The sequence below is a fragment of the Mobula hypostoma genome, chromosome 9 (genome assembly GCF_963921235.1).
Source record: "Mobula hypostoma chromosome 9, sMobHyp1.1, whole genome shotgun sequence".
NCBI lineage: Eukaryota > Metazoa > Chordata > Chondrichthyes > Myliobatiformes > Myliobatidae > Mobula > Mobula hypostoma.
The window spans coordinates 5,431,809-5,455,014 of NC_086105.1; the positions used below are offsets into that span (position 1 = coordinate 5,431,809).

Genomic DNA, 23,206 nt, shown 5'->3' on the forward strand with positions numbered 1-23,206 from the left:
AGTGCCACACGGTGGCCGCTCTAGAACTGGAGGCCGGATGGTGACAGCAGCGCCTCTCTGTGGCCGGAGGTATTTCCGACGGGGTGACGGCAGCGCCGCACAGCGGCCGCTCTGGAACTGCAGGCCGGAGGGAGACTGCAGCGCCACACGGTGGCCGCTCTAGAACTGGAGGCCGGATGGTGACAGCAGCGCCTCTCTGTGGCCGGAGGTATTTCCGACGGGGTGACGGCAGCGCCGCACAGCGGTCGCTCTGGAACTGCAGGCCGGAGGGTGACGGCAGCGCCGCACAGCGGCCGCTCTGGAACTGCAGGCCGGAGGGAGACGGCAGCGCCGCTGTACGGTGGCCCGGAGCCGCGGCGACGCTCCGCTGCTCTCCCCCTCCCCCAGCGACATGTGGATGTGAGGCTCGGGCCCGGCGCTTCCGCAGTGAGAGTGTGGCTTCCCCGGGCGTTCGGCGGCGGGCGGGTTTTAGCTCAGTGCCGAGTCGGTGGCGACGATGATCACATGAGCCCGGGGCCTTGTGCTGAAGCGGAGAGAGCGCGGTCCGGACTGAGGTGGGTGAGACCCAGGGGTGGGGGGCCTTTACAAAGTGCGTGAGCGGGGCCGCCTTTCAGGCCTAGCGGCGTCGGCGCGCTGTGACCCGGGCTCCGGAGCCTCTTCTCCTGCCGCTGAATCTGCTGGTGAAGCCGTCGGCAAGTGGCTCCTGTCGGCCTCGTTTTTCAGACGGAGGAGGAGGCCGAGATTGGATGGCGGGCTGGGCCCGGGGACTGGGCCTGGAGCCTGGAGCCCGCTGGCGAGCTTGGCAAGCCGCGAACGGTCTGTAGGAGACCCCGAGGTCGCTGGTAGGAGGCAGGGCCGGAGGCCAGGAGTTGTAAACAGAGGAGGGTGGCCGTGAAAACTGAGCGTTGAGACCTAATAAAGACAGTGAGAATAATAACCCAGTCAGAGAGTGAGCAGTAATCTCCCCTGGACTGAGTATTGTATACACTGCAGGAAGTGTTTGTTAGACTTGGATCGTTGTTGCCAGGACTGACGGTGCTTCTTAACTGGGAATGTGTTAATTTCGGGTGGAAAAAAGAGTTTGCTGGGAGTTTGGATTGTAATTCAAATGTATAAAAGAATGCAAGGTCTGAACTAGATGAACGTCTGTGACCCATTTCTCCCAGTGATATCATTCACTAGATGACACAGATTTAATTGGGGAAAGGATTTCAAGTGTGCTGGGTTGAAGTATTCTATGTCTGGTGGAGGAGACTGAAATCTTCACTGGGTTTTTAATAAGCACACTGATCAAGACTTTTGAAGAATTTTAACCTGCCGTGAGGATTCAGGAAGTGAGATCAACTTGAAGTCTGTTGTGTTGTGCTATCTTTTTTGTGATTGTAAGATAATAAAGATAGAGAATACAGTTGCTGTGAATATTCTGTATGAAACACAGTTTGCGATTCTCAGTTGACGAGGTGGTTTAATCGAGGATGTTTAATCGAAGTTCAAAGTAAAATTTTGTTTCAGAGTACATTTCTGAGATACAATCCTGAGATTCTTTTTCTGCTTGCATACTTAGCACCTCTGTAGAACAGTAACTGTAAAGAGACAATAAACTACAAATGCAGTTATAATTAAATAGTAAAGAATGAACATGAAATAAGAAAATAAAAGTTCTGACGAAGGGTCTCGGCCTGAAACGTCGACTGTACCTCTTCCTAGAGATGCTGCCTGGCCTGCTGCGTTCACCAGCAACTTTGATGTGTGTTGCTTGAATTTCCAGCATCTGCAGAATTCCTGTTGTTTGCATCCTTAAATTAGTGTAGTTATCCCCTTCTGTTCAGGTTGAGGGCTAGTAATTTCTTGAACCTGCCTGGTGGTGCTAGTCCTGAGGCACTTGCACCTTCAACCTGATGGCAGCAACAAGAAAAGAGCCTGACCTGGGTGGTGAGGATCTTTGATAATGGTTCCGCTTTCATACCGCAAAATTTCATGTAGATGTGCTCAATGGTTAGGAGGACTTTACCTGTGATGTATTGGGCCGAATCCGCTAACTTTTGTAAGACTTTCCACTCAAATCATTCTAGGCTGTTAATTAAATGTTCATGCAATAAAGAGCAGCACACCCTTTTTTTTACAATTCCTGTTAGTTCTGCATATCAACCTTGTGTTAGAATAGCACTTTTCACTGCTTTTCTATCTTCTAAAATATTTTTTCCACCAAAATTTATATGATTATAATTGTAGTACTTTTTAAGTACTGCTGTCACAAAACAGTAAATTTCACTAGTTCGCTACGTATGTCAGAGATATATCTGATTCTGATACAGTTTTTCGCCTGTTCATCTACCTTATCCTCAGTTATTTATGTAATCTGCCTATATTCCCTTGAAGTCTCCCAGTGCATCCTCACAATTAAGGTTGCCATCTATCTTTGTATCATGTGCAAATTTAGACATACAGTGGATTCCAATTAATTAGGACACCAGTGTATTTTGGCCCAATTAGCTGAAGTTTTATGGAAATAGTTAAAAAGGTGTAAAAAAAGACAAATTCTGGTTTAACTGAGTAATAATTTATGCATTTAATGAAATACAGAACAAATTCGAATGCTGCCTATACCTCTACACTAATATAAAACTGTGTTTTAGTGCCTAATAGTTATCAACAGAAGAATTAATCTAGTGTAAGCTGTCGTATTCTTTGGTAAATGAACAAAATTAGCGCAGACACCTGCAGATAATGGGCTACTTTATACAATGTAATTGCCGATTGCATCCTCCAAATCTTCATTTTCATTGTAACATTCAAGATGATTGCCAATATCTTCAAATTCATTGTAGTTCCTAATGTGTTGAAGTAGTGAAATCATTTCATTTTTACTCCTAGCCGTTTGTAGCATCTCCCAGCCTAATTGCTTGAAACTGCAGTGAACAAAACAGTTCTGAATTGTCTTGCTGCTTATTTCTCACCAACTATCCGTGACAAAAATCACTGTTTTTTGAACATAAATGCACATGGGTTGCACTTGAATCCGATGGGGACCAATATCTTGGCAGGGAAGTTTGCTAAGGCTATTGGGGAGAGTTCAAACTAGAATTGCTGGGGAATGCAACTGAACTGAAGAGGTGCAGGAAGGGACGGTTGGCACACAAATAGAGAAAGCTTGTAGGCAGTGCGAGAGGGAGGATAGGCAGGTGATAGAGGAGGGATGCACTCAGACTGATGGCTTGAGATGTGTTGATTTTAATGCAAGAAGCGTCATGAACAAAGCGGAGCGTGGATCAGTACTTGGAGCTATAATGTGGCCATTACAGAGACTTGGATGGTGCAGGGGCAGGAATGGTTACTTCGAGTGCCAGGCTTTAGATGTTTCAGAAAGGACAGGGAGGGGGTTCAAAAGAGGTGGGGGTATGACACTGCTGATCAGAGATAGTGTCACGGTTACAGAAAAGGAGGAAGTCATGGAGGGATTGTCTACTGAGGCTTTGTGGGTGGAAGTTAGAAACAGGAAAGGGTCAATAACTCTACTGGGTGTTTTTTATAGACACCCAATAGTAACAGGGACATTGAGGAGTAGATAGGGAGGCAGATTCTGGAAAGGTGTAATAATAATAGGGTTGTTGTGGTGCGAGATTTTAATTTCCCAAATATTGATTGGCATCTCCCTAGAGCAAGAGGTTTGTTAGGTGTATACAGGAAGGTTTCCTGACACAATATGTAGGAAAGCCTACAAGAGGAGAGGCTGTACTTGATCTGGTATTGGGAAATGAAGCTTTCAGGTGTCAGGTCTCTCAGTGGGAGAGCATTTTGGAGATAGTGATCACAACTCTATTTCTTTTCCCATAGCATTGGAGAGGGATAGGAACAGACAAGTTAGAAGAGTGTTTAATTGGAGTAAGGGGAAATGTGAAGCTATCAGGTAGGAACTTGGAAGCATAAATTGGGAACAGATGTTCTCAGGGAAATGTATGTGAAGAGCAAGAGGATAAGATGTGAGAGAATAGGACCAATCAAATGTGACAGTGGAAAAGTGTGTATGGAACCAGAGGAGATGGCAGAGATACTTAATGAATACTTTGCTTCAGTATTCATTACAGAAAAGGATTTTGGCGATTGTAGGGATGACTTACAATGGATTGAAAAGCTTGAGCATATAGACATCAGAAAGAGGATGTGCTGGAGCTGTTGGAAAGCATCAAGTTGGATAAGTCTCCAGGACCGGATGAGATGTACCCCAGGCTACTGTGGGAGGTGAGGGAGGATGATTGCTGAGCCTCTCGCAATGATCTTCGCATCATCAATGGGGACAGGAGAGGTTCTGGAGGATTGGAGGATTGCAGATGTTGTTTCCTTATTCAAGAAAGGGAGTAGAGAAAGCCCAGGAAATTGTAGACCAGTGAGTCTTATTTCAGTGGTTGGTAATTTGATGGAAAAGATCCTGAGAGGCAGGATTTATGAACATTTGGAGAGGCATAATATGATTAGAAATAGTCAGCATGGCTTTGTCAAAGGCAGGTCGTGCCTTACGAGCCTGACTGAATTTTTTGAGGATGTGACAAAACGCATAGACGAAGGTAGAGCAGTAGATGCAGTGTAGATGGATTTCAGCAAGGCATTTGGTAAGGTACTCCATGCAAGGCTTATTGAAAAAGTAAGGAGGCGTGGGATCCAATGAGACCTTGCTTTTGGATGGGATCCAGAATTAGCTTCCTCACAGAAGGCAAAGAGTGGGTGTAGATGGGTCATATTCTTCATGGAGGTCAGTGACCAGTGGTGTGCCTCAGGGATCTGTTCTGGGACCCCTTTGCTTTGTGATTTTTATAAGTGACCTGGATGAGGAAGTGGAGGGATGGGTTAGTAAATTTGCTGATGACACAAAGGTTGGGGGTGTTGTGGATAGTGTGGAGGGCTGTCAGAGGTTACAGCGGGACATTGATAGGATGTAAAACTGAACTGAGAAGTGGCAGATGGAGTTCAGCCCAGATAAGGTTGAGGTGGTTCATTTTGGTAGGTCAAATTATGGCAGAATATAGTATCAATGGTTAGACTCTTGGCAGTGTGGAGGATCAGAGGGATCTTGGGGTCTGAGTCCATAGGACACTCAAGAAGGCGAACGGTGTATTGGCCCTCATCAACCGTGGGATTGAGTTCAATAGCCAAGAGGTAATGTTGCAGCTATATAGGACCCTGGTCAGACCCCACTTGAAGTAATCTGCTCCGTTCTGGTCACCTCATTACAGGAAGGATGTGGAAACTATAGAAAGGGTGCAGAGGAGATGTACAAGGATGTTGCCTAGATTGGGGAGTATGCCTTATGAGAATAGATTGAGTGAACTTGGCCTTTTCTCCTTGGAGTGACGGAGGATGAGAAGTGACTTGATAGAGGTGTATAAGGTGATGAGAGGTGTTGATTGTGTGGATAGTCAGAGGCTTTTTCCCAGGGCTGAAATGGCTAACACAAGAGAGCACAGTTTTAAGGTGCTTGGAAGTGGGTACAGAGGAGATGTCAGGGGTAAGTTTTTACACAGAGAGTGGTGAGTGCGCGGAATGGGCTGCCGGTAATGGTGGTGGAGACGGATACGATAGGATCTTTTAAGAGACTCCTGGATAGGTACATGGAGCTTAGAAAAATAGAGGGCTATGGGTAACCCTGGGTAATTTCCAAGATAGGACGTGTTCGGCACGGCATTGTGGGCCAAAGGGCCTGTATTGTGCTGTATGTTTTCTATGTTTCTACAACTGACGCTTTTTAAAAACTGTTTGCTCTAAACACGATGTAGTGTCTAACGGCCACACGTGCACGCAGCTGACGCTTTGGAAACTGTTTGGCTACAGTTTACCAGTGTACTTTGTCCAATTCCATGTGCTGTAATTTTATTTCATCAGTAGCATCTTATTGAAGGTTTTCCAAATATCCACTGACTCCATTTCTTGCTCACCTTCATCTGTCTGCCAGTTACAATTCAAAAGAACTCTTAACTGATTTGTCAAACATGATCTTCCCTTTGAATGGTGTATTGATGTAATTTGCTTTTACCATTTGCTGAATGATGGATCCTAACATATTTCCACTATTGATATTGGGCCAGCTGGTTTATAAGTTACCTATTTTCTCTCAGTAATTTCTTATATTCTGTATTTGACACCTTCCATTGCATGGGAATCATTCTATGGTGGAAGTATGAAAAATAGTATCTGTGTACTCAGAACTTTGGGGCAACCTCATCAGATCCTAAAAAAATACTGTCTTTCAGCATCACAGATTTGACCGTTTCCATTTTTCCCACTAACTCTTAATTTCTTTCAGCTCCTCGGTGTCTCCACTATTTCAGGAATGTTTTCACATTTGTTATCTCGGAATATCTTTTCATTCCCAAAATCATGCCATGTTTGATTCCAATTTTTTGTTTAAATGCCACCTTGCCTTTATCATTCGGGACCTTTAGAGCAGTGATTCTCAACTGTTTTTTGGCCACGGCCCCCTTAGGAGCTCTTCTCAGGTTCCAGGACCCCCCCCCCTTTCAGACAGGGATACAACACGAACAGATAGACAGAAAATCATTTATTATTGAACACCAAGAAAGCTTGAACATTCCGACATACTGGACAAAACTTTAAAAACTGTATGAAATTAAACATCTATCAGGCCTAATGCGATCCTTGAGCTTGGTGCTTTTCTGCAAGTTTCATGATATCAGGCTCCAAATGAGACAATGACAGTTGGAGGTCACCTCTTGTTGTGATAGCAATTCTGTTCCTGGATTTTGTCAAGGGAACTACAAGGAATATTGTTCTTGGTTAAGTAACTTTTGACTTCTTCAGAAATAGACACTCCCTTAGTATCCGGTTTAATCCTCCTGGCAAACAACATCTCTGCCATCAGTTCGTTTCCGTTCCAGAATCTCACATAAGCCGTGAGAAGAGCGTCGTTATCTTGTAAAGTAATTTCGTCTAATTGTAAAGAGAATTTCTTGGATTGTAATGAACTGACCAATCCCTCTTCACTGTCCCGTGCCATCTGATCAATTCTTCTGGCAACAGTAGAATTACTCAAAGGAATCGCCTGAATTGTTTCTTTGGCACTCAAATCCATGACATCAGATATTACTATGGACACTGAAGGCAGGATAAGTGATTCACCAATGTTGTGAGCATTTCCAGTTTTAGCAATCAGTTTACTAATGTTGTATGATGCAACAAGACCCTTCTCTAATTTCTGTGATGTTTGATTCAGTGTTGGCCTTCTCTCGAAATTATTTCAAAGGTTTTTGAAGAAATCTAAGCGTTTATCCTTCTTCTCTGGATGCGAGGTGTCCAAATGTTTTTTCAATTTGCTTGGCCTCATGCTTTCATTTGACAATGTAGTCATGCAGTTCAAACACATGGGCAAAGATGGGTTTGCGGAGATGCGATGAAACCATACAGTAAGTATTCCTCTGAATACATCCGACACTTTTTTTCGCCAAGGAACTCATGGGTAGAATTATTTTTGAAAATACTAAGCGCGCGAAATACAGATACAGGTTTCTCCCGCCATCCGAAGGTAGATCGTTCCTATGAAACGGTTCGTAAGCCGAAATGTCGTAAAGCGAAGAAGCGATTACCATTTATTTATATGGGAAAATTCCGTGAGCATTCGCAGACCCAAAAATATCCTACCAAATCATGCCAAATAACACATAAAACCTAAAATAACAGTAACATATAGTAAAAGCAGGAATGATATGATAAATACACAGCCTATATAAAGTAGAAATACTTTTCCACAATCATTACTGAACTATTCTCCATAGCGAAAATCTCACGCAAGCGCTGCTGTCAAAAACACGGTGCAAGCGCTCTCCAGTAACCTTTAAGCTATGAAGCTGCCAAATCATACCAAATAACACATAAAAATACACAGACTATGTAAAGTAGAAATAATATATGGACAGTGTAGTACCACTTACCGGAATTGGGAAAGCACGGAGCACACTGATGATGGTGTGTTAGGCTGAGTTGTCGCGGGCTGGGGTGGTGCAGTGGCCCCCACCCTCCAGGCCGCCAACCGATACCGAACCGCGAAGCATGCAGGGGTCCAGCGGTAGCCGGGAGGCACACAGCACATCTTTAAGAAAAAAGCCGAAATAAACATGCCCATTTCCTCTTCCAATTGCATGTCGGCCCAGATCAGTGCCAATTTCCGATTGCATCGTCTATGATCTGGGCCAACAACTACGTGTTGCGCAGCACCTAATTAATTAGCATGTTTACTTCGGCTTTTCTCTTAAAGATGTGCTGTGTGCCTCCCGGCTACTGCTGCATTCTCCGCGAATCGGTACAGTATCTGTCCGCGGCCTGGGTGTTGGGGTGGTGGGACACTGGGGTGTCATCTCGTCGTCTGTTTCCATTAGAGCAGGCAGCTCATCTTCTCCTATGACTGCCCGCCTCGATGTCGAAGGTCGAGGTTCGTCATCTGCTGTGGCTGATGCAGAAGGCTTGCTTGACTGCTGAGCCTCGCGCATTTTTCTATCATACAGTTCTTTGTAAGGACTCAAACCATCTTGCAAATATCCCCTAAACCTGTGTACCCTTTCAAAATTAAAGTCGTGCTTTATCATTGCAGTGAAAATCTCACGTAGTTGCTTCACTTTCACTACTGCATTTGGTTTCAATTGTTATCCTTTCCTCTTCCAATTGCATCTATCAGTTCTTGGTCATGGGATGCCAAAATCTCTTCAACATCACCTTCATCAGCTTCCTCAAGCCAGACTCACTTAGTCCTTACTTCGTTCACCATGATCGAAACGCTTAATTATGTCTAGTTTTACACTGAGTCTAACACCCTTAAGAGCTCTTTTTGGCTTTTCCGACACCATAGAACTCATCTTGCAAATGGCTGCTCACAGGCTCGTGTTTCAGCAATGCCGTTCTGAATCCGGGCGCTGCCTTTTATCACGCACTGCTTTTTTTCCGTAACAATGAAAACACCTTCTGAAAGCGAAAACAGGGTACTAATGTAGGTCTTTCATAACAGTGAGGTTTCATAAAGCGAATGTTCGAAAAGTGGGGGACACCTGTACATTACTGACAAAAATTGCTGTCACCTGAAGCCAGGGATTTTTTTTCGGTGACTTCATTTGCAGTAATAAACACTTTTCACAACCTACCTTAATGTATAATATATCCAAACACATATATTTTAAAGTTACTAGGCTAAAAAAGGCCTAGCAAGACACGCTGATCTTCGGAGAATGAAGTATGGCGATAAGGGAGGTGAGAACCCTTGATTGAATACGTTGACTCGGTGCAGTCTGATTCGCGACTGACTCTGAAGTGAGGCTGTGTAGGAGGAGCTTAAGCAATGAATTTACTGGGTGCGCCGAATTCAAATGGTGTGTTGGAAGGATATTATAAATAGGAGGGAAACTATTGACTCCAATGAAGGTTGCTGCTTAGGTATTTCATCGGTTCAGTTACCAGGGCCCCTGTAAACCCCTGAGGCTCCCCTTCTCACAGTTCTCAGTCGGTGGCCCCCGTTGAGAATGGCTGCTGCAGAGAGCTCTCCAGATGCATTTTGGACTAGTGTTTCTTAACTCCAACCAAACAGATCCCACTTCTTGTTTTCGCTGTACTCCCCCCCCCCCCCCATCTTCCACTTCTAAAGTTTTAAGTATCCTGGAATATTGAGCTCTCAGATTTTGGCCACTTTGCAGCAATGGCAGCTACATTATAGACTTTTATTTGCTTTGTGTCATTAGTTTGTCATTCTTGCGTTGAATGCTGTGTGTAATCAGAGAAAGAGGGATTAATGGGATTTTTTTTGTTATTCCCTATTTTGATTGTAATTGTAAGTAGTTTCTTATGTTTGTGTCTTATATCTGCAATTCAGACTTTTAGATTATTATTTATTTCTCTATTCAGTATAACTATCATATTGGTTTTCTTGTTAAATAGCCCATTGCCCCACACTGTTTAGTATAGGGTACCTACACCGCCCATCTTCTGTTCCCCTCACTTAGTTTCAGCTATAACCTAGCTTGTACTCCTTCCCTCCCTGCCCCCAACACCCTTTTTATTCTGGTTTCTTTCTCCTTCCTTCCCAGTCCTGAAGATGGGTCTTGGCCCGAGATGTCAACTCTTTATTCCTCTCCATAGATGCTGCCTGACCTGCTGAATTCAAAGGTTCAAAGGTACAATTTGATGTTAGAGAAATGTATACAATATACATCCTGAAATGCTTTTTCTTCACGACCATCCACGAAAACAGAGGAGTGCCCCAAAGAATGAATGACAGTTAAATGTTAGAACCCCAAAGTCCCACCCCAGCTCCCCTCCCTCCCTCACATAAGCGGCAGCAAGCAACTATCCTCCTCCCCCCACCGGCAAAAATAAAGCACACCCGCTACCAGCACTCAAGCGTGAGCAAAGCGATAGCAAAGTCACAAGACTTGCAGTTACCCCAAAGACTACGTTGTTCACCTGATAATTGGACATGCTGCAGGCTCTCTCGCTCCTAATAAGGGAGAAGAGGTGACTCCCATTTTCCAATGAACGGGAGACATAACAAACAACTCGCTGGTTTATGATGTTAAAAGTCTGTTATGTCACTTTTTTCCGAGCTCTGTGCCTGGAGATCGCAAGGATCCCGGGTTCCCAAGCATACAGCAGATGTTCCGACTCCCCCAACGACACATGGGTCTCCTGTGGCAACACCGACCCTTGATTCGCCCGTCTCCAGTTCCTTGAGATTCCAGGCTTCTGAATTCGTGCCGAAATCTTAGGTCGAGACTTTGGCGTGTTGAATAGCGGTTGATTGTGGAACCCTGAGAGCAGGTCCCATTCCCACAAAGAACCGTAGTCAGCGTGTAACTGCAGGTCAGGGTCTTCAAAAGAACCCTGAAAGAGAAAAATAGAAATATTGAAGATGAAAATAGAACTGTTTTTGAAGATGCAGGCAAAGGAGTCGCCGTTGACAATAAGGTCAGAAGGCATAGGAGCAGAATTAGGCCATTCAGCCCATTGGTCTGCTCAATGATGCCATCATAGCTGATTTATTATCCCTGTTAATTCCATTCTCCTACCTTCTCCCTGTAACTTTTCATACACTGACTAAGCAAGAACCTATCAATCTCCGCTTTAAATGCACCCAATTACTTGGCCTGCACAGCTGTTTGTGGCAATGAATTCCACAAGTTCACCACCCGCTGACGAAATAAATTCCTCCTCATCTCTGTTCTAAATGAATATCCTTCAATTCTGAAACTGTGCCCTTTGGTCCTAGACTCCTCCACTACAGGAAACATCCTCTCCACATTCACTCTATCTGGCTTTTCACATTCAATACGTTACAATAAGATCCCCCTCTTCGTTCTTCTGAATTCCAGCGAGTACAGGCCCAGAGCCAACAAACACTCTTCATAGGACAAGCCTTTCAATCCCGCAATCATTTTCATGAACCTCCTTTGAACCCTCTCCAATGTCAGCAGATTCTTTCTTGGATAATGGACCTAAAACTGCTCACAATACTCCAAGTGAGGCCTTATCAGTACTTTATAAAGCCTCAGCATTACATCCTTGCTTTTATGTTCTAGTCCTCTTGAAATGAGTGCTAGCATTGCATTTGCCTTCCTCAACACCAACACAAACTGCAAATTAACCTTTAGGGAACCCTGCACGAGGACACCAAGTCTCTTTGCACCTCCGATTTTTGGATTTTCTGCCTGTCTCTGCCTTTATTCCTTCTACCAAACTGCATGACCATACACTTCCCAATACTGTATTCCATGTACCACTTCTTTGACCATTCTCCCAATCTGTTTAAGTCCTTCTGCAGACTCCGTGTTTCCTCAAAACTGCCTGCCCCTCCACCTATCTCTGTATCATCGCAAATGTGGCCACAAAGCCATCAATTCCTTCATCCAAATCAATGACATATGATGTGAAAAGAAGTGGTCCCAATACTGACCTCTGCAGAACACCACTAGTCACCACTTTACTCCCACCCTTTCCTCCTGCTAGTCTATCTTCTACCTATGCTAGTGTCTTTTCCGTAATACCATGGGATCTTATTAACCAGCCTCCTGTGTGGCACCTTGTTAAAGCCTTCTGAAAATCCAAGTAAACAGCATCCACCGACCTTCCTTTGTCTGTCCTGCAAGTTCAAAAAATTTCAACAGATTCGTCAGGCAAGAATTCCTCTTAAGAAAACAAACCATACTACCTATGGTCTCCCAAGTATCCCGAAACCTCATCCTTAATAATGGACGCCAACAACTGAGGTCAGGCTAACTGGCTTATAATTTCCTTACTTTTGCTTCCTTCCCTTCTTAAAGAGTAGAATAACTTTTGTAATTTTCCAGTCCTCCAGGATCTAGTGATACTTGAAAGATCATTACTAATGCCTGTACAATTTCTTCAGCTACCTCTTTCAGAACCCTGAGGTGGACTCCATCTGGTCCAGGTGACTTATCTACCTCCAGATCTTTCAGCTTCCCAAGCACCTGCTCCTTAGTCATAGCAACTGAACTCACCTCTGGCACTCCCAAATTTCTGGCATACTGCTAGTGTTTTCCACAGTGAAGACTGACGCAAAACACTCAAGTTCAATCTGCCATTTCTTTGTCACCTGTTTCTACGTCTCCAGCGTCATTTGGAGGCAAGATATTGACAGCAGACAACACGACTAACGCCAACATCCTGCAGACAGTTCACGAAACTGCTACTACTTTTAAATATACTTCTACAAATCTGTGTGTTATTGGAGCCTGTAATTTACATTTTGATACAACACACATCCAAGTTGCTGGTGAACGCAGCAGGCCAGGCAGCATCTCTAGAAAGAGGTACAGTTGCCGTTTCGGGCCGAGACCCTTCGTCAGGACTAACTGAAGGAAAAGCTAGTAAGAGATTTGAAAGTGGGAAGGGGAGGGGGAGATCCAAAATGATAGGAGAAGACAGGAGGGGGAGGGATGGAGCCAAGAGCTGGACAGGTGATTGGCAAAGGGGATATGAGAGGATCATGGGACAGGAGGCCCAGGGAGAAGGAAAAGGGGGAGGGGGGAAAACCCAGAGGATGGGCAAGGGGTATAGTCAGAGGGACAGAGGGAGAAAAAGGAGAGAGAGAGAGGAAGAATGTGTGTATATAAATATTAAGCCACACTCAGGGTGGAGGAACAACACCTTATATTCTGTCTGGCTAGCCTCCAACCTGATGGCATGAACATTGACTTCTCTAACTTCCGCCAATGCCCCACCTCCCCCAGTACCCATCCGTTATTTATTTATATACACACATTCTTTCTCTCTCTCTCCTTTTTCTCCCTCTGTCCCTCTCACTATACCCCTTGCCCATCCTCTGGTTTCCCCCCTCCCCCTTTTCCTTCTCCCTGGGCCTCCTGTCCCATGATCCTCTCATATCCCTTTTGCCAATCACCTGTCCAGCTCTTGGCTCCATCCCTCCCCCTCCTGTCTTCTCTTATTATTTTGGATCTCCTCCTCCCCCTCCCACTTTCAAATCTCTTACTATCTCTTCTTTCAGTTAGTCCTGACAAAGGGTCTCGGCCCGAAACGTCGACTGTACCTCTTCCTAGAGATGCTGCCTGACCTGCTGCGTTCACCAGCAACTTTGATGTGTGTTGCTTGAATTTCCAGCATCTGCAGAATTCCTCATGTTTACGTTTTTACATTTTGATAATGTGTTTTTGAGCCAACTGAGTGACCTGGTGCTTTTGTCGCCGAGGGAACTCAGCATGGTTGAGAACGGATTGTGCAGCCTAATCGCAGAGCGTGAACCCACGTTCAGCACCAATTCACAACTAACTCACCGATTAAGGCATCAAGCAAGATGAAATCATCAAGGTTGAGAGCAGAAGGCGGGCAGGTGTTCAGCACCACTGCCTGCAATTGACCTGTTACCTCTCCTTCTCACTTGCTCCTGCCAGAAAAAGGCACAGGATTCTTGGGTTTGGGCAAGTTTTGATTGGCACAGTTTGTGGATTGGACTCTCTTATTTTTAGAGGACTCTGCAGTTCATGTTATGTGTGTTTCTGCTTACTTTTTATTACCATTTTGATTGGTGCAGACTGGCTCTGCAGCCTGTGGTGTGCGAATGACAATACTAAATTAAATCGAACATTCCTAGACTGTTTCAAGGACTCTACGGTTTGATGTTTAATATTCTTTTTATTTGCTTGTTTTTTGCTATCTGCATGATTTATTTGTTTTTTGCGCATTGGGTGTTTGATCTTTTTTAAATTGTGGTTCTTTGTTTCGTTGCTGTCTGTGGGAAGATGAATCTCAGGGTTGTATACTGCATACATACTTTGATAGAAGTGTATTTTGAATCTTTGAATCATTTTCCAGCTGTCCGATATCCACTCTTACTGTTATTTTACTCTTTGTACATCTGAAACAAGCTTTTGGTTTTCTGATGTCCTGACGAAGGGTCTCGGCCTGAAACGTCGACTGCGCCTCTTCCTATAGATGCTGCTTGGCCTGCTGCGTTCACCAGCAACTTTAATGTATGTTGCTTGAATTTCCAGCATCTGCAGAATTCCTGTTGTTTTGGTTTTCTTATTTTATTGACTAGCTTTCCACGATAGTTCACCTTTACGGTCCTTTTGTTGATTTTTTTGAAAACTTCCCAATCCTCTAACTGTCCATTAATTTTTACTATTTTAAATGCCCTCTCCTTTGCTTTTATGCTGTCTTTGACTTCCCTTGTCCAGCCATGGTTGCATCAATGAATACTACTACATCTTTGGGATGCATTTATCCTGTGCCCTCCAAATTGCCCTAAAAAAATTCCAGCCATAGCTGTTCTACTGTCATGCCTGAACTCTTCCAATCAAAGTTGCCAGTTCCTCTCTTATGCCTCTGTAATTCCCTTTACTCCACTGTAATACTGCAATACCTGCTTTTAGCTTCTCCATCTCAAACAGCAGGGTGAATTCTATCCCAATATTTTCTAATGATTCCTTTACCTTGAGCTCCCTAAGTGCGTTGTTCTGAATGTCCAGTTTTTGCAGAATCTTGTGTTTCCTGTTTGATTTAGTATCTGATTTCAACGCTAGTTATTTGATTTGCTCGGGAACGGACAGAAGCCAGTGCTGGTGGTACAGCCCCCTCCTTCATCAGCATTGGTGTCAGCATCCCATGGAGTGAAACCCATCTCTCCCACACCAACCTTTCAGCCATGGTCTTAGTGACCTTATGTCAGTTTAGAGGTGACACAGGTAACAACTCAGAGATAATTACTGCTGTGGTTCTTATTTCTTTAGAGTTATAGCTCTGCTGTGTGATGAACTTAGACTGAGGCTATGGGCCTACTCCGGCCGCCCTGGGATTCGGATCTTTGAACTCAGTTTGGTTTGGATTTGCTGTTGCTTGCTTTTATAGTTTGCATGATTTGTGTTTTTTTTAAACACTCTTTCTCTGCACATTGGGTGTTTGTCTTTTTTTAAATTGGGTTCTTTCGGGTTTCTTGCTTTATGGTTTCCTGTAAGCAGACGGATCTCAAGGTTGTATAATTTATATGTACTTGAATCCTTTGAATAGGCCCTTCTGGCCCAGCGAGCCACATTGCCCAGCAACCCATCCATTTAACCCTAGCCTAATCATGGGACAATTTACAATGACCAGTTATTCTAGTAAACAGTACTATGGACTGTGGGGGGAAGCCGGCGCACTGTGCGAAACCAATGCAGTCATGGGGAGAATGTACAAACTCCTTGCAGATGGTGCCAGAATTGAACTCCGAAATTTGGAACACCCTAAGATGTAATAACGTTGCGCTAACCGCTCAGCTTCCGTAGTGCCCTACTTTGAATCCTCCCAGTGCATACACCTTCAGCCAATCCAGCTTAACCTTAAATTTGCCAACATTGCACTGTTGTTTACTGTATTAGAAAGGGGTCATTCTACACATCAGATACATCCCAGCTCTCAACAGCATAATTCAATCCATCCCGCCTCCCTCTCCTTATTTTTCGTACCTCTTCCACTCCTCTTTTACACTTTCGGTGCTTGCCTACACCCGAGATTGGATTACAGGAACCAACTAACCTTGTAGCATATATTTTGGGTACGAAACAGAACTGAAGCACTCAATGAGAACTTAAGAAATGTTCCCAAAAAGAAATGTTTGACCTGGGATTGAGTAGTAAAATCCCAAAGACAATATAGTATTACGCCTGATGATTGATGAATAGCTGACCTGGAGATTGAAAGTGAGTAGTGGCCAGTCAGTCAGACTGGGGATGTTCAGCAGTAGCCAACAACGACATGACTGATTGTCAACCTGTCAGTTAATTAACCATCAGTAGGGAACCAGAGCAATAATTGTCATGGAAACCGGGGATAATAATTGTGGTGGAAATTCCTTTGGAATATTAAAAAAGAATCAAACGGTCATGTTTGTTGTGACTTGCTGTAAATTGTAATGGGATATCTGCCAAAGGGAACATTTAGAAAGGGCAGATTAATTGTCGAGTGAGAAGCTTTTCCATTTACCTAGCAGTGAAGTTCCCAATTACTAGGCCACGTTATGTCACCGATTCCTTGATATGCAAAAGGATCATGTTCCTGGAAAACAATCAAAAGTCAAAATACACAAATTGATAACACTTATTGGTATAAACTGAGCATTTTTATTGCATTCTAAGGGTCAACAATTTTGGTCAAAATTTAAATATACATCAATACAACTATCAAAAATAAAATTGTTTTATTAACAATTAATAGAAGCATTTATATTATCAAAGTAGCTGTTGTTGCCGATAGTAAAATAAAGTAATCTACTGGATCAGTTCAAGGTGAATTTAAATCCTGAAGAAGGGTCTCAGCCCGAAACATTGACTAACTATTTCCATGGATGCTGCCTGATCTGCTTGCTGAGTTCCTCCAGCATTTTATGTGTGTTGCTTTGGATTTCCAGCATCTGTAGACTTCCTTGCGTTTACATTTCACTAACCTCCATGCACTCCTCCACCTCCCGTTGTATGTATGGGAGGAACTGCCACCCTTGGCAGGGCACTGGCTGACACTAGACTCACCGAATACTTGAGAGGCATCACTTGGTGTTGGCCTTGTTGAAATCGCGCCTGGGGAATGGAGAGGAGTACAGCATCATCTCGTTCATCCTCAGACTCTGCTTAGTGTTTATTTTCAAACACTGAGGTAGACACAATTATCCTTTGCCTGTTCTTTCTGTGTCTTTTCCTCCTTTAATTTTTGCTCACTTTCTCTGCATTCTGGTATTCATCTAAGTGTTTTTGGATTTTACATTGACATTAAACAAACACAGGCCACCCTATAGTCTTCTCACATTTTCCTTTCTCTAACAACATGCCTGCAGACACTCATTTAGTCTGTTCCACACACTACAACAGACTTAATACTTTTTGATTCAAAATGCACACTACAGAAGTCCTTTAGAGGTCTGGTATAGGAGCATTTCACCCTACCATTCACGCACACTCAGATGCTGTGCACATGCACACACACAGACACACGCATTCCTGTCTTTAAACAATACACTTACTAAATTTTCCTGTGCTTTGTGCGGGACTTCAAGCCGGACCATGACAACAGCTGGTGTAGGACTCCAGTCTGAACCGCGACGGCGCCTTACATGGGACTCTGAACCAGATTGCGGCAGCACCTCGCGCGGCCCTCCAACCCAGACCGTAGCAACCTGGCCTTTTTTTTAAACACTACAACTTTCCTTTGTAGGTGACTAAGGTGGCATAGGTGACTACTCCACACAGGAGGAAACTTGTGCTCCAGCAGCAGACCCAGTCCCTTGCTCAAATATGAGCAGCATAGGATTTAGGTCTAATAGTTACCGGAGCTAAATTCCTTTCTCTTGTATAATGAAGCCAAGGGTTAGCCATCTTGGTGGAACCCCCAAGCAACTGTCATTGCTAAAAATAAAATAACTTAAGTAACTGGGCCCAGAAGGCATGCACTCTTAACAACTCAAGCATTCCTTTTTATTTTACATGTGCACAAGAAGAACAGCATCATCCCATCACCCACACTGTTTTGAAGTCTAAACAGAAAACTGCCATTTTTATATAGAATTGGCTTATCAGTTATGGATATTGATCATTGTAAATTATATATGTTTGAATTCCTTACTCGTAATTTCGATCACCATTCACAATGAAGGTGTTAAAGTCAATCGAAACTTCATGCAGGCAACTGATGATATTTTAAAGTTAGTAAATTCAATAGAGCCTTAATTACTGGTTATGTTTGACCTCTTATCTTGTCTGTCTCTGGCAGGGGTGAGATCTATTGTGTAAAGAGACTCACTTGTCTGGCTTGAGTACGCAATGCCGCAGGTAAAGCAGCTTCCCTTGTCTGTAGTAAGCAGACGTGTTTACAGTGCTGTCTCACTACCACTTCCCAGGCTATGCTTGCTTTAACCTTTACCTTAGCACAAATTGCACAATATTCTGATCTTTCACTTGCTAAGTGAAACATTACAGGTTCTGAGTGGATAGGAAGAGAACGTGTCCTCTTGTGGGTACATTTTGATCTAGACGTCACAGACTGAGATGAGGTGCAACTTGTTCACCATGGGTAGTGAGTCTCTATAATTCTGTTCAAGGACTGGTAGAGACAGATTATTTGAATATTTTTAAAGTGGAGATAGTGACGTTCTTTAAGCAATTGGGTAAAAGTTACCATAAGTAACTTGGCAAGTGCAGTTGAGATTGCAGTCAGATCAGCCATAATCTTGCCGGATAGTGAAAGATCCTTGGTAGCCAGTGATCTATTCTTGCTTCTAATTGTTATACTTATCCATAAGTAATAAATGGCTTTTTAGACTAAATTGGTGATGGTTCAGTTGAAAGCTGAGTGATGGTGGCAATGAACTGAGTGGATGGAGTTTACAAAATTGATGGCTAGGGTCTCTTGGAGTTATCAGAAGGAAATTTTGGGAGGGAAGGGAGCTCTTTTTTCATTTGGGTGAAGCTTTTTGTAGCAACGTATGCAATTTTTTTATCATGTGGCCATTCCATATTAGGATTATTACATTTAAAGTTGACTATTATTTGTTTAATGTACAAGAAATCCAAATTAATAGTGGTTGGTGTTGGTGGCAGTGCTGTTGATAGCTTTCATTCCCCTATTGCTCAAATTCAAACAGAACTAAGCTCTTCACCATGAGATTCCAGTTACTCCACGTCATTCCAGTCCATTTTATGAAACCCAGGTTCATTTGTCAACCTAGCAATGTCTTTGGAGTAACACACACAAGATGTTTGGGGGAACTCAGCAGATCAGGCAACATCTATAGAGCGGAATAAGTATTCGACATTTCAAGCTGAGACCCTTCATTGGGATTGGAACGGAAGGTGGGGGAAGACATCAAAATATTTTATTTCCTTGACAGATAAACTGATGTTTTTTTGTTAGGATTAGAAATAAAATATTCTGGATTTTGGCTTTATTCTTTTTCCCCCTTCCTTTTTAGTCCAGACGAAGGGTCTCCACTCAAAATGTTGACTGTATATCCCTTTCCATTGTTCCTCCAGCACTTGGTATGTGTTGCTCTGGATCTGTAGTTTCTGCATTATCTCGTGTGCTTTTGGAGACTTTGTCTTCCTGCATTTGACTATGAGAAAATCCACTTTCCTGCATGAAACAGGAAACACACACAAAATGCTGGTGAATGGCCTTCTATATATTGGCGAGACCTGACGCAGACTGGGAGACTGTTTCACTGAACACCTACGCTCTGTCCGCCAGAGAAAGCAGGATCTCCCAGTGGCCACACATTTTTATTGCACATCCCATTCCCATTCTGATATGTCTATCCACGGCCTCCTCTACTGTAAAGATGAAGCCACACTCAGGTTGGAGGAACAAAACCTTATATTCCGTCTGGGTAGCCTCCAAGCTGATGGCATGAACGTTGACTTCTCTAACTTCTGTTAATGCCCCTTCTCCCCTTCTTACCCCATCCCTCATTCATTCATTCACTCATTCATTTAATTACTCCCCCTTTCTTTTACTCTTTTCTCTCTCTGTCCTGCTCACTATATCTTCCTCTGTTGCTCCCCTCCCCCTTTCTCCCTAGGCCTCCCGTCCCATGATCCTCTCCCTTCTCCAGCCTCGTATCCCTTTTGCCAATCAACTTTCCAGCTCTTAGCTCCATCCCTCCCCCTCCTGCCTTGTCCTATCATTTCGGATCTTCCCCTCCCCCTCCCACTTACAAATCTCTTACTATCTCTTCTTTCAGTTAGTCCTGACGAAGGGTCTCGGCCTGAAATGTCGACTGGCCTGTTCACCAGCATTTTGTGTGTGTTGCTTGAATTTCCAGCATTTGCAAATTTCCTCGTATTTGCTTTCCTGCATGATTTAGTTTATCTGCTTGAGACAGAATATAAGGTGTTACTCCTCCACCCTGAGGGGGCCTCATTTGGGCACCACTTTGGATTCTGTCTGAGTAGCCTCCAGCCTGAGGGCATGAATATCAATTTCCCATTCCACTAAACAATTTCCCACCCTCCTCTATTACCCAATGTCCTTTTACCTCTTCTCACATGCCTGTTACTTTCCCCTATGTCCCCTCCTCCTTCCCTTTGGCCTATCCTCCACTTTCCTATCAGGTTCCTTCTTCTCCAGTCCTGGCTTCACCTATCACTTTCCAGTTAGTTTCCTTCCCCTCCCCCTCCCCATCTTTTTATTCTGGCAACTTCCCCCTCCCTTCTCAGCCCTGCAGAGGAGTCTCAGCCCAAAACATCACCTATCTATTCAGTTCCTTAGATGCTGCGAACCTGCTGAATTCCTCCAGCCTTCGTGTGTGTGTGTGTTTTGCTTTGGAGTTCCAGCATCTGCAGACTTTCTGGTATTTATGATCTGTATTTACTGTCTGGATTGCCAGGAGTATAGAAGGATGGTAGGTAGTTGGACTTCCGTTCATGATGCTGGAAATGTTGGTGAGTTGATGTCTGTATGGTTAAAAAGGGCTAGTTAGGGTTTGATTAGATGATTCATCAATTAAGACTTTGTTGAAAGGTCATCATGAGGAAAATGAATGTATTGCTATTGTAATAGCCTGCAATTTGCTTCCCTAATCTACTGTCCTGATGTTGCATTCAAGTAGACACTACAGCGTCAAGCGCTGTGTTCAGTCTCCAAGGTCTCTGAGCTGACAAGCAGTCTTAACACAGGACTTCAGTGAACTGGTTGTGTTGATGCATGTGTCGCAGTAAATATCTGTCAAATTGTGCGTTGCCACTTAATGAAATTGTGCTTCTTGTTAAATAGTTCCATTCAATTAGACTGGTCTTTTCCCTGGGGTCTTTCTTTAATGATGGGCAGGATACTTGTTCAACTTTCCTGACAGCTGGTTGTATGTGCTTAGACATTGTAAAAATGTGCTCATAAAAAGGTATAACTAGGCTGGGGGTAAAGTAATACTTCATTCTGGTATCATTAGACTGTCAGAAGGACTCATTGATTACTAGACCAGACCAGGGACTCTTTCCTCCTGTGTACTTTTGTTTACTTCCGTAGTCTTATTTTCTGAAAGCGGTTGTAACTGAAGAGGACAAGTGTGAAAACCTGGCTGGCATAAAACAGCTAAGGAGCTCAGCACCTTCTAGTCTGCTTGCCATATTACAGGGAAAAAAGCGATCACACAGATTTATAAACTCGTTAGCAGGGCCGGAAGATGACAGCTTGGGGAAAAATAATAACTTGGGGGGGGGGCTATTTTCTTTGGAACAGGAGGCTGGGGGTGGACTTAATTGAGATGTATGAAATTATGATGGCCTAAATGGAAAGAAAAAGACTTGTGCCCGTATGAATGGGATCAAAACCCTGGGAACATGATAGAATTAGAAGGGGAGATGAGGAATATGTTTCAGCCAGAGGTGGTAAGTGTCTGATGGCCTTCCTGACTGACAGAGCCAGTTGGAGGCCTAACATAACGACATGCGTAAAGAGATATTCCACAGCTCGCTCCCTTACATTTGATATTGCTTGTTATGATTCTGTAACTTCCTCATATTTGTTTGCCATCCTTTACATACTGGATAGTGCAGCAGATCTACATTCATGCTTAAAAAGCTTGAACAAGTGAACTTTTTTATTGGGATCTGAAATTCCCAATACAGGTACATTGCCTGCACTGGAATGTGTTTGTGTTTTTTCTGTAGTTCTCCAACTAGAAATTGATTCATTGAGAATGCTTAACTGTCATGTATACAAGGTTTTGATCTGTGAACTCATTTAAATTTTCTTTCATTCACAGTTTTGTATTGTCAACTAAATGTAAAAGATGGGAGGCAGGAAATTAACAGAAGCTACATCTTTTTCGGAGAACGAGAAAGATTTTGAAGGTAAATTTGCACATTTTTCCCCACATATAACTGGTATTAACCATGAAAACTGTATGATTACTAGAAATTATTAGTTGTTCTAGTACCAAATTTATAGCTTTATAGCAACTAAAAGGAATAGAGGTTTGCTGTATTTATGACGTTGTTATCCATATGTGCAGAACTTGGGGATGGTAATTGATAACGGCTTTATAATTGTCACATGTACTGAGTGAGGTACTGTGAAATGCTTTTTTTTAGTTTCATCTTCCCTTCTTGCTACCATACCCCTGAGTTAGTTATGACTTCTATTCAATACTTGGACCCTCAAGATTCAGAGTGCCAATGACTTCAAAGTGGAAAATTAGCTGATCAGGTCATAGGGTTATCTCATCTTTTTGGCAAAATATGTTTGCAGAAAATGGCTATGGCTGATGAAAGATGAGATGCATAAAATAATTTGGGTTTTCCCTCCTTTATCATGAATAATCCGCTTAAGGCCAAGCAATAGTTAGATGTCTTGTTCTTTTCTTCCCAGAGGTGCAGCAAGCTAGAGAAAGAGTTGATTTGTTGGCAGAGTTTATGAAAAGGCTTTATATTCTTGGTCATATTTCATTGGAAGCAAATACTTGCTCAAGTACAGATCTGATGGCAGTCACAAAAAAAATCTCAGAAACATCTGAAATTCTTAGTAGTAGCAAGATTCATGGACAGATATTTCAGTGATTACTCACATCAGTGGCCTATGTTGAAAGCTGTTTTGTAGTCAGTTGTTGACATTAAGATTTTTAAAAATTGGTTCTGAACATTTAATAGTGCCATTGGTTCGTACAGCACAGATTAAGATCCTTTGTTCAACCATGCTTACATTGACCATTAAGTACCTGTTTGCACTAATC

General features: G+C 43.2%; 1 protein-coding gene and 1 pseudogene across 3 annotated transcripts in view; one reads left to right on the top strand and one right to left on the bottom strand.

Moving 5' to 3' along the window:
* The first annotated feature begins 309 nt into the window (after nt 1–309).
* Nucleotides 310–23,206, top strand: part of scaf11 (SR-related CTD-associated factor 11) — an 89,807-nt gene continuing 66,910 nt past the window's right edge. The window contains exons 1-3 of one of the 3 annotated variants that reach the window (XM_063057665.1): nt 310–554; nt 10,074–10,160; nt 22,241–22,328. In XM_063057665.1, coding sequence (XP_062913735.1) covers nt 22,268–22,328 — 61 coding nt within the window. In that variant the 5' untranslated portion in view covers nt 310–554; nt 10,074–10,160; nt 22,241–22,267. Of the gene's footprint in view, nt 555–10,073; nt 10,161–18,281; nt 18,315–22,240; nt 22,329–23,206 lie in introns of those variants that run through there. The other 2 variants (XM_063057664.1, XM_063057666.1) reach the window with 2 other exon arrangements.
* Nucleotides 6,589–12,526, bottom strand: LOC134352221 (zinc finger BED domain-containing protein 5-like; annotated as a pseudogene).